At 44.6% G+C, this 11671-nt stretch overlaps 1 protein-coding gene across 3 annotated transcripts; it reads right to left on the reverse strand.

Moving 5' to 3' along the window:
• Nucleotides 1-683: 683 nt before the first annotated feature.
• Nucleotides 684-10169, reverse strand: OR2Z1 (olfactory receptor family 2 subfamily Z member 1). Of its 3 annotated transcripts, none has more exons than XM_045192551.2 (2): nucleotides 10097-10169; nucleotides 684-4272 (listed from the first exon to the last, which is right to left on the reverse strand). In XM_045192551.2, exon 2 carries the CDS (start codon nucleotides 2284-2286, stop codon nucleotides 1330-1332), a length of 957 nt encoding a protein of 318 aa, XP_045048486.2. In that variant the 5' UTR covers nucleotides 2287-4272; nucleotides 10097-10169; the 3' UTR covers nucleotides 684-1329. The 3 variants fall into 3 exon arrangements, with proteins under 3 accessions (XP_045048486.2, XP_045048488.2, XP_045048487.2); XM_045192553.2 differs by lacking the exon at nucleotides 10097-10169 and adding an exon at nucleotides 9299-9323; XM_045192552.2 differs by lacking the exon at nucleotides 10097-10169 and adding an exon at nucleotides 8263-8364.
• Nucleotides 10170-11671: the final 1502 nt, after the last annotated feature.

Genomic DNA, 11671 nt, shown 5'->3' on the forward strand with positions numbered 1-11671 from the left:
TGCCAGCCTGTGAACCAAAGGGTCGCTGGTTTGATTCCCAATCAGGGCCCGTGCCTGGGGTGCTGGCCAGGTCTCCACTAGGGGCCACATGAGAGGCAACCACACATTGATGTTTTCCTCTTTCTCCCTTCCCCTCTGTTTAAGAATTAATAAATACAATTAAAAAAAAAAGAAATGATCAGGATAAAAAAGGCCTTGACAAAATAGTCATTCCTTGATAAAGAATGGATATCCTAATAACTCTTTCAATTTTAACAAATGTTTTTAATATACCATGGAGTTTGACCCCTTCACCTTTTACATGATCCAGAGTTTGGTGGTCACTTTGATGTTGCCTGGTCCAAATACCCAACACATGCAAACATACTATCCATTGCAGTCATCACCTGCTCAACAGTGAATAAAGCACAATTGAAGCATGTCTTTACCAACAGAAAATCCTGGGTTCAACTACCAGTTCTGCCACTTGCCCCTGTGCAACCATTGGTGAGTTACTACTCTTTCTCTTTGGGGACTCACTTTTTCATATGCACATAAAACATCACAGTTCCTGCATCACAAAGCTGCTGAGAAGGTGAAGTGATGTACAACTGTCAAAACAAATGGTCAACAAATGTTAGTGTTACTAATATAATTATGTTTTACCAATCGACTTATTACAATTAATATTGATCATGTGTGATTATTATAATTTATATATTTTATTTATACCAAATATATCTTATTTTAATTATAATTATGATCATTAATAATTATAATTATTAATTCACTGTTATAGGCTAAATGTTCGTGTTCCCCTCCCCCCCAAATTCATTTACTGAAGCCCTAAGCTCCCATGTGAATGTATTTGAGATAAGATCTGTGAGGAAGGATAAATGTTGAATGAGGTCATAATGGTAGGGCCCTAACTCCGTAGGTCTAATGCACTTATGAGAAGAGGAAGAGACACCAGTGTACTTCTTCTCTGCCATCTGAGGGCACAGGGAAAAGGCAGCTATCTATAGCCAGGAAGAGAGCCTTCACCAGAAAAAGAATAAGCCAGTACCTTGATCTTAGACATCCCAGCCTCCAGAACAGTGAGAAAGTAAATTTTTGTTGTTTCGGAAAGATCTCAACTTGCTGAAGGGCCTTTCATTCATGTAAACAGTACTAAAGAGTAGGGAAAGAATATATGAAAAGGGACTTGGGCTGGTACCATTGATTTTCACAAGTCCATGGGAGAAAACGTGAACCCAGCTAGTCATGAGATGAGAAGAAGCTGGACACAGCCTTTAAGATAAGCTCTCAGCAACTGCCTCGCACGTGGGTGCTTTGAAGTGATGGGCGGGATCACACCAGCAGCACCCTATGTGGTCTGAGCGCAGCTCTGTGGATCATTTTCACCAAAGCCATTCGCACCTCCCGGTTCCTCAGACTGTAGATGAGGGGGTTAAGCATAGGGGTGATAAGGCTGTAGAAGAGGGAGACCACGTTGTCCTGCTGTGGGCTGTGGTAGGCACCAGGTACCATGTACATGAACACAGCTGCACCATAGAAGAGTCCCACGACTGTGATGTGCGAGGAGCAGGTGGTGAAGGCCTTGCGCTGGGCCTCCTCGGAGCGCATGCGAAGAACAGCCCCCAACACGTGGACGTAGGAGGTGGCGATAAGGGACAGGGGAAACACAAGGATCAGCACTCCTGAGATGGACAGCGCCAACTCATAGGCAGAGGTGTCTGCACAGGAGAGCTTCAGCAAGGCTGGCACCTCACAGAAGAAGTGGTCCACGATGCGGGAAGCACAGTAGGGGAAGTGCAGAGTGAAGGAGGTCTGGATGGAGGCATTGAGCACACCTGCCATCCAGGAGCAGCCCACCATGAGCAGGCACACCTGGCGCCTCATAAGCACAGGATACTGCAGGGGGTGGCACACGGCCACATAACGGTCATAGGACATGAGGGCCAACAGGATGCCCTCAGCCACACCCATAAGTGTAAGGAAGAATATCTGAGCTGCACAACCCCCAAAGGAGATGGAACTTTCCACATGAAGGAAGTCCGATGCCATCTTGGGGATGGTGACCAGGGGGAAGCCAACATCAAACAGGGAGAGTTGACTGAGCAGAAAGTACATGGGTGTGTGGAGCCTGGAGTCCATGTAGATCAGGAAGAGCAGAACAGCGTTGCTCAGAAGGCCTATGATAAACATGACAGCCACCAGGGAGAAGAGTAGCTGACTTGACCCTGAGCGACTGAAGAGGCCCACCAGAAGGAAGTCAGAGGCCACTGATTGATTCACACCCCCCATTTTTACAGAATATACCTTTGCTGCAGGCAGAACAGGAGACCAATGGCACAAAGACTGAGTGGGGCTGGAAAATAAGTTTCATCCCACCTGCCAATGGCCATCGAGTGGTAGTGGTTGCTTAGAGTGCCATCTTGAGAAGAGTTGTGAGGTCATAGCTAGAATTAGTAGAGGGGGAAGCCATAATCAGTTAGTGATATTTGTCACAGCCATGGGATGGGAGAGCAGTAACTTGCATCTCTGAATAAGATACTTGGCCACATCCCAGGCAAGAGCTTCCCACTGACTCTTCTATTACAAATTTTGAGGTCCAAGTCAAGAACAGTAACAGCCCCAGTAGAACATTTCCAGAGCCCTCATCTCAATGATCCTGGAGCCAAAGTAGAGGTGAGATTCTGAAAAATGCTGGCAGGTGAAATAAGGGATGGAGCTGAAACAACAATCTAAGCAAGAAAACAGAGAGATAGGACAGGGTCCAAATACCTGGGTGAGAATCTGGAGCAAAGAGAAATACATTGTGAGCCAGCACTGGGGTCAAATGGAAGGTGTGAATCTAGGGAGTTCAAGCCATAGGGACACTTGGGTGCCGCTTGGGTGTCAAATGGCCTAGGGTTAGGGGGTGGGACAGTTGTCAATGAGCTCACAATTATTGGTGACTTTGTTGCATTGGATGAGAGAGTAGCAACGTGTGAGTAGCCTGGACTAGAGTAATTTCAAGGACTAGAGTAAGCTACCAGGCCTGGAAGATTGTGAGTCTCTAATAAATATTGCCTGAGTGGACAAGAAAGATGGCCAGGGACAAGAAGGAACTTCCCACCTAAAACAGGGGTGCTTAACTCCCTCGGCAACCTCCAAGCCCCCAGACAAACCCAGATTGCCCTGGAATACTATACACCACACACAATTCCAACAGTGAACAATGCAGGACCAGAAGAGTGTTTATTCCCAACTGCTGGTAGTTACAGAAGCAGCAAGACAGGTCATTTAAAGGCAAGTGGATTCTATTGAGGTCCTCACTGAAGCTCTTTGTCTGAAGGCTGCCATCCTCAGATGGCCTTCAAGGCAGTCTTTAATTATTCACCAACCTGATTTTTCTAACACATCCAAGCCCCTTTCACACATGCATTCAACAAAATCTGTCACGTGCTGGGCTGGGCATGAAACTTTCAAAGGTGGATCACCCAGGCAAGGTCCCTGCTTCCCTGGACCCCACAGTCTCCATCAGGGTGCCAATGCAAATGAGAAAAATGGGCAAATTCTTTGTGTTAAAGGGAAGTACAGTGAGGGAACTGGGTAGAACATTCAGTAGGAAGTGGCTGGGGGCACCACAGCACATGGTCAGTGAAGCCTCTAAGGAGAGTTGACAGATGCCCTCAGTATCAGAAGAGCTTCAATGAGAAGGATTTGGTAGAACCAGCTGCTCCCTGCTACTGGGAGGTGGACATTAGTGAGGCCAGCTGTGTGGTTTACCCTAACAAAGACATTTCCAACAGTGAAATCCAACTAAACATAGAAAAGGCTGCCTTACTGGTGGCATTTTCCAAAGTCAGTGATATAAGAGAGTAAGATAACTTAGTTCTGTGGTTATAAAAGTTAGAGTTTGAGGAAAAGTGAGCGTTGTTCACATCATTTCAGAACAGTCTCATCAGCAGGGTGACAGAGACACATGCCCAGTGCTCTGGGTGCCCTGGGATGAAACTGCCTGGGATCAGGTTGAGAAAGGCTCACAAGGGAGGACACATTGTAGCTGAATGTTGAAGGTCTAGTGGGAGTTTTCCAGGCAGCTAGAAGAGGCAAAATTGTTCCAAGAAGAAGGAATTTAGCACATGGGCTGTAGTGGTTGGTGGTTAGGAGAGTGTACCCAGGAGTAAGATTAAAATGAGCTTGGTACCAGCTCAAGTTTTTGGTAGCAGCATGACCTTGCGTAACTACTCAACCTCAGTTTCTTCATCCATAAAATGTGCGGCAGTAATCTGGTCACAGGCACTGCTGTGAAGATTAAACAAAAGGATAATGTTAAGAGCTTAGTGTCTGTCATGTGCCAAGTGCTCAATAAGTAGACTGTGATACTTATTATTAAATATAATATATTGTAATAATATAGAAATTGTATAATTATACAATTATTGCTAATGCTCTTGGGGGGGAAGTATGAATGATCAGTGTTTCGCATTGTGCCAGACACACAGGACATTCTCAACAGTGCCGGCTCCTATTGTTATCACTACAGTAGACCCTCCGTACTTTCAGTTACCTGCAAACAACCACAGGCCAAAAATATTAAATGAAACTTTTCAGAAATAAATAAGTATAAGTTTTAAACTGTACACCATTCTGAGTAATGTGATTAACTCTCATGTCACCCTCCTCCGTCCAGCTCGGGATGTGAATCCTGCCTTTTTCAGCGTGTCCACACTGCTTGTGCTGCCCACCATTTGTCACTTGGTAGCAGCCTTGCTTATCAGATCCACTGTCATGGCATCACAGTGCTTGTGTTCAAGTAACACTTATTTCACTTAATATTGGCCTCAAAGCACAAGGGTTGTGGTGCTAGAGATTTGGATATGCCACACTAAGTGCTTCCTTTGAGTGAAAGTATATATATATATATATGAGAAAAAGTATATACATATACATATGTGTGTGTTTGATCCTCTCTGCAGTCCCAGGAATCTCCTGGGGATCTAAGAACATATCCCCTGTGGATATGGCGCAACTACTATGTTCAATATTATGGCCTCTTCCATGGTCAAGGCTGACCCTGTCTAGATCATCATCTGTAGTGCTGCTCTGTGATGTCCTTGTACTTCCTGGAGCGAAACCTGCATGTCCCTTCTCTGGCCTCTGAGATCCTGTAGGACAGTCTCTAAAAGTTCATTCATCTCCATTTCCAGTAGTTTACAACAGGGTTTTTCCACCTCAGCATTATTCAGGGACAGGTAAGTCTTTGTTGTGAGGAACTGTCTTGCATGAGGTTTAGCAGCACCCCTGGCCTTAATCCATTTCATAGCAGTACTCTCCTCCACCCCTGGTCATGAAAACCAAAAATGACTCCACACCTGGTCAAATGTCCCCCAGAGAGGCAGAATCACCCTGAGTTGAGAACCTCTGGTTTAGAGACAGGATAATTATAACCTGCAGGGACTGTACTCAGCAATTCCTCTTCCAGATTTTTATTCTAGAATTACAGTAAGCTCAGACCCAGCAAAAACTCTAGGAATATCTCATTATTCATATGTCTTCATGCAAAAACAAACAAATCCTCGCAATTTTTTTGCCAACTTGTAACCAATCAATTTCCAAATCACTAAGTCTCCCATCTGGTAAAATAGCTTTTCCTGCAAACTCCCATCACAGGTTATTTAAGTGGCCAAATGAATCTGATCTTGCTCTGTCCACTCACATGTCCTCACTCTGAAAGGAGCTGATGCCAACTGAGTGCTGACTGTGTGGAAGGCACCCAGTGTTTACATGCTTAACACTTTAATCCTCAAGTCTGGAGATGGATGGTGGACATGATTGCACAACAATGTGAATACACTTAATGCCATCAACAGTACATTTAAAAGTGATTAAGACGGTAAATATTTTTAAAGATTATATTTATTTATTTATTTATTTTTAGAGAGAGGGGAAGGGATGGAGAGAGGGAGAGAAACAACAATGTGTGGTTGCCTGTCATGCACCCCGCATTGGGGACCTGGGTCACAACCCAGGCATGTGTCCTGACTGGGAATCAAACTGGCCACCCTTTGCTTCTCAGGCCTGTGCTCAGTCCACTGAGCTACATCAGCCAAAGCTAAGATAGTAAATTTTTATTTTATTTTATTTATTTATTTATTTATTTTTTAAATATATTTATTGATTATGCTATTACAGTTGTCCCATTCCCCCCCAACTCCACTCCATCCTGCCCACCCCCTCCCTCCCACATTCCCCCCCCCTATAGTTCATGTCCACGGGTCATACTTATAAGTTCTTTGGCTTCTACATTTCCTACACTATTCTTACCCTCCCCCTGTCTATTTTCTACCTACCATTTATGCTACTTATTCTCTGTACCTTTCCCCCCTCTCCCCCTCCCACTCCCCTATTGACAACCCTCCATGTGATCTCCATTTCTGTGGTTCTGTTTCTGTTCTAGTTGTTTGCTTAGTTTTCTTTTGTTTTGGTTTTAGGTGTGGTCGTTAATAACTGTGAGTTTGCTGTCATTTTTACTGTTCCTATTTTTGATCTTCTTTTTCTTAGGTAACTCCCTTTAACATTTCATATAATAAGGGTTTGGTGATGATGAGCTTCTTTAACTTGACCTTATCTGAGAAGCACTTTATCTTCCCTTCCATTCTAAATGATAGCTTTGCTGCATACAGTAATCTTGGATGTAGGTCCTTGCGTTTAATCTTGGGTAATGTAATTATGATGTGCCTTGGTGTGTTCCTCCTTGGGTCTAGCTTCTTTGGGACTCTCTGAGCTTCCTGGACTTCCTGGAAGTCTGTGTCCTTTGCCAGATTAGGGAAGTTCTCCTTCATTATTTGTTCAAATAAGTTTTCAATTTTTTGTTCTTCCTCTTCTCCTGGCACCCCTATAATTCGGATGTTGGAACGTTTCAAGGTGTCCTGGAGGTTCCTAAGCCTCTCCTCATTTTTCCGAATTCTTGTTTCTTCATTCTTTTCTGGTTGGATGTTTGTTTCTTCCTTCTGGTCCTCACCATTGATTTGAGTCCCAGTTTCCTTCGCATCACTATTGGTTCCCTATATATTTTCCTTTGTTTCTCTTAGCATAGGCTTCATTTTTTCATCTTTTTCGAACAGATCCAACCAATTCTGTGAGCATATTGATAACCAGTGCTTTGAACTGTGCATCCGATAGGTTAGCTATCTCTTCCTCGCTTGGTTGTATTTTTTCTGGAGCTTTGAAGTGTTCTGTCATTTGGGCCATTTTTTTTTTTTTTTGTCTTGGCGTGTCTGTTACTTTAAGGGGCGGAGCCTTAGGTGTTCACCGGGGTGGGGTAACGCTGGTTGCTGTGCTGTGATGCTGTACGTGGGGGAGGGGCCCAGAGGGAGCAATGGCGCCTACTTCACTCTCCTCCGGATTTCAGTCTTTCACTCCAATACCCACAATCAAACTGGGCCCCTCTGGTGCTGGTTCCTGAGTGGGTGGGCTTGTGCACACTCTAGGCCCCTGTGGGTCTCTCCAACGACCTCTCCTGTGAGGCTGGGAGTCTCTCCTGCTGCTGCCCCAACCCCCACGGGCGCTTTCAATCAGAGGTTTGAGGCCTCACTTCCCCAAGCTGGAGCCCTGGGTTGCGAGGTCTGCTTTGCTCCCCGCCGTTCGTCGGGTTTATCTATGTTCGAATGTGGGGCTGCGGTGTGCCACCCGCACTCTGCCTGCCCCGCTCTCCGCCACTCCGAGTCCGGCCCTCTCAGTTTATCTGTGAGAATGTGGGGCCGCAGGGTCTGCTAGTGCTCGGACTGCCTGCCCTGGTCGTCCCACACTCCGCTAGTCTTGGTCCCGCCACAGCCACGCGAGTCCTCTCCACCCTGGTGCCCGTCTCCGCCCCTCCTACCGGTCTAGATGAATGTTTATTTTGTATTTCCTTGGTGTCGGATCCCCTTGCTGTTCGATTCTCTGTCAGTTCTGGTTGTGCGAGGAGGCGCAGTGTGTCTACCTACGCCGCCATCTTGGTTCTCCTTTATTTTATTTTTACTGTGTATATTTTATCACAATAAATAAGAAACACTCTATAGATATTATTTGTATTTTTTTGGAAGAAAAGACAAAGTTTCAGTGAAGTGTGGTGACTTTTCTAGCATCACCCACCAACGAAGTAACAGAGCCAAAATTTGAGCAAAAGAGGGATCTGATTCCAAAGTCTCTGTTTTTTCCCTTTGCATTCAACACACTCCCCACAAACACTGTAATAGATGTTTCAGGATTTGTTATACACACACACACAGTCCTGCATGTCCCCAAACTCACCTTTCCTTCCAGGGTGCGCGGGTGGTCCACTGCTATTGATCCATCTTTTTAAAAAGGCACACCCTGGGGTGTTTTTAATTTCTAACATGCAGTTCCTCTGTGCCTGGAGATTCTGTCTGTGATTCCCTTGTGTCCTGAGCTTTTAATAAACTCTTTCCATCCAAAATATTTTTTGGAAAAAAATTGTCCATCCATCCAACCTCTTCCCTGTCAGTCAGACAGGCAAAGCTGGGCAGAACTAACCATGGCTTACTTTAATCTGGGCTGGGTCCTCTCACTGTGACTCCTAAATCAACACATCTCATGTGGATTGAAGAGGAGCCCCTTTGGAAAGTTTCCAAGTTGTGGTTTCACCTCTTCCTGTCCCCATTTATAGGGAACTGTTCCATGCATGGGAAATGTAGCCCAGCCCCCACTTGGAAAAGCCAGTGGGAAGCGAGGTTTGGCACACAGGACCCACGCCCACGGACAAGTTCTCCTGTGGGGAATCAGGCGTGTATTGTACCTAGGCTGCTATGAGACTTGCTTTTGCTAAAAATCCCTCACCCTGAATCGAGGCAGCAAATGTTTACTGAGTATCTTTAACTTCCTAAAGTCTGTGCTAAACCTCCCAAGTATGGAGTGTAACCAGTTCAACCACTTTCCCCCTTGATCTGTAACATCCTTCTCTTTGAAGTAATTAGCAGCATTTTCTCCTTTGTTGTCTGTAAAAGGTAATCACCTACAGTGAACCTGTGCATAGTAAATGAGGACCATCCTCAATGCAATGTACCCAGAGAAGCAATAAAAGCCTGTCCAGGCAGGGGTCGGACTCTCTGGCCCTCTCACCCTCTCTCACTTAGAGAGTGGCCATGCCATCCCTTTTTCTCCACAGGATTTCTGTAGTCTGTGTGAATTTGTCCATTGCATCCACAACACATGGATCCTGAGGACTGAGACCCACATCACCCATTTACTTGAGTGATGTCGAAATTTGGGTCTAGGGGTTCCTCTGGTGATGCTAAGTGACCAGGGGAAAGGCACCAACATTATTTACCTTTTGTTACCAATAAAACATTCACATCTCTCTGTCATGACCAGGCATGATCTGGACCCTTGGTCACCTAATTAATCAAAGCAGTTTGCAGGACACTATCATTTACTGTTTATTTAATCCTCACATCCAATTACCCCAGCTCAAGAATCCACAGCAGAGTTTGTTCAATTAATCATTGCTGAATGAATACATCCTGCAGGGAAACAATATATATTTTTTGGAACTAATGTTGACAAATGGACTGAGAGAGGGTAAGTGACTAACTTAAACTCATACACCAACTAAGAGGACAGGCTAGAATTTGAAGCCTCATTTGATTCCAAATCCTAAGCGCTCTCAACTCTGAATGCTGCATCTTTCTTGAAATCTATGCTCAGCTCTTCTGCCCAGGAGTTCAGAACTGAGAAGTCCTCTGGGAGTGGGGAAGAGGGGAGAATGACTGGTCCTCAGAAGGTGAACTGGGGATGACCCCAAACCATGCCAGATAAGTTATTTTGGTCAAGTGCCCATGCTTGGCTGCTTCCAACAGCTTTTATGGATAAAACAACAACACAGATGACTTCCTGCTGTCTAGAAGCCCGACTTTCTTGGGTTCATAGCAATGAAGACAGACAAGGAAAGACTAAGAATTCAGCATAACAGGATATCTGCTTGTGGGTTGGCAAAAGTCAGAGAGGTAGACAAAAATTCATCTTTGCATCCAAATACCTGTATACACTCAACCCATCATATCTGTGGAAAACAACATCAGCAAGTCTTTAGATCCATCCTTCCACTAACGTCGAATGTCAATCATACCTGGACATCCAAGATCTCCACAGGCTGGATTTCAAGTTCTCACCCTGACTCACCAGGGTCTGTGTGCAGAGTGAGGGGCCTTTCTCAACACCCTGTGAGCTCATCAACCACCCTTATTCCAAGACAGGCTCTAATAAAACCTCCTGGGACTAGCATCATGGGCTGACTCAGTGCTGCCTCTGTGTATGCAGAGACAGATGTCATCCTCTAGGGATAGAGGCTCCAGGGAGAGCTGTTGTATCAGAAACCCCTCAGGGTCTCCAGGTCTGCTAGAGAGAAAATTACTTATAATGAGAGTCTAGAGCCCTTGGTGTTTGCCTCTGGAAGGCTGTGGAAAACATTTACTCATCTCCCAACCACAGGAAGAGTGGGAAACACTGAAGTGGATAACTAAATATGACAGATGTCCAAGTCCTCCTGTTTACATATAGTCAGGAAGAAGAGATGTGGGAATCCATTACAGCAAATGGACGCTATGCCCCACTGCCCCAATTCTCGTGTCCAGGAGACTTCTCCTGAGTTACATAATGAGGCAGTGATGGTGGTGGGACAGCTAGGAGGCAGCTCTCCTGGGTCAGGACATTTCTTCCTTTAAATGCCATTCTTTTTTTAAAAAATTGATTTTAAAAAGAGAGAAGGGGAGAGAGACCTCCATTTGTTGTTCCACTTATTTATGCATTCATTGGTTGATCCTTGTATGAGAGGGGACCCCCAAAAACCCCAGAATTATCTTCTGGAGGCCTGCTCCCTTGTAGTATAAGTTTCCTCCTCTACGTGAGTGTTCTAGGATGCCATCTGTATCAGTGGACCAGCTGGCATTATTGTGAGAGGCTGCCTTCAGCTTCAGTGAATTTTTTTGAAAACTCTTTCAATGAATTTGTCCATTTTATGAAGGGTGATTTACAAGTGCAGCTGTCCATTCTGTGCTGAGTGTTCAGCAGTTTTTGACCAAAAATGGCATGACCCCTGTACCCAACCCTGCCATTCACCTGATCTCATACCAAGCAACTTTTTTTTGTTTCCCCAGATGAAAAAAAGCCTTCAAAGGGAAATGTTTTGCTGATGTGGAAGAGGTAAAACAAAAAACAGCAGAAGCCCTACAAGGCATCAAAATTGATGAGTTCAAAAACTGTGTTTTCCAAGATGTAGAAAAAACATCTTGATAGGTGTATTGCATCAGATGAAGAGTACTTTATTTATTTATTTATTAAATTTTATTTATTTATTTTTATTCAGTTACAGTTGTCTGCATTTTTTCCCCATCCCTCTATCCCACCCCAGCCAGTCCCACCTCCCTTCCCCGCCTCTACCCTCCCCCTTGATTTTGTCCTTGTGTCTTTTATAGTAGCTTCTATAGACCCCTCTCCCCACTATCCCCTCCCTTTAAAGGTGACTAAAGCTTAAACACGTCAGAATAAATACACAATTTTTAATAAATAAATTTCAGTGTTTTGGGTCCCCCTCATATATTAAGAAGTGTTATGTCTTTTTGATGTAGCGTTACTTTTGTTATTTTGGAATCTATTTCATCAGATATAGGTGTGGCTACACCTGCTTTTCTATGGATGTTATTTG

The sequence above is a fragment of the Desmodus rotundus genome, chromosome 9 (assembly GCF_022682495.2).
Source record: "Desmodus rotundus isolate HL8 chromosome 9, HLdesRot8A.1, whole genome shotgun sequence".
Classification (NCBI taxonomy): domain Eukaryota; kingdom Metazoa; phylum Chordata; class Mammalia; order Chiroptera; family Phyllostomidae; genus Desmodus; species Desmodus rotundus.

Bases quoted from the DNA above. Each gene is read 5' to 3' on its own strand.
- OR2Z1 (XM_045192551.2), bottom strand. From the start codon at position 2,286: ATGGGGGGTGTGAATCAATCAGTGGCCTCTGACTTCCTTCTGGTGGGC.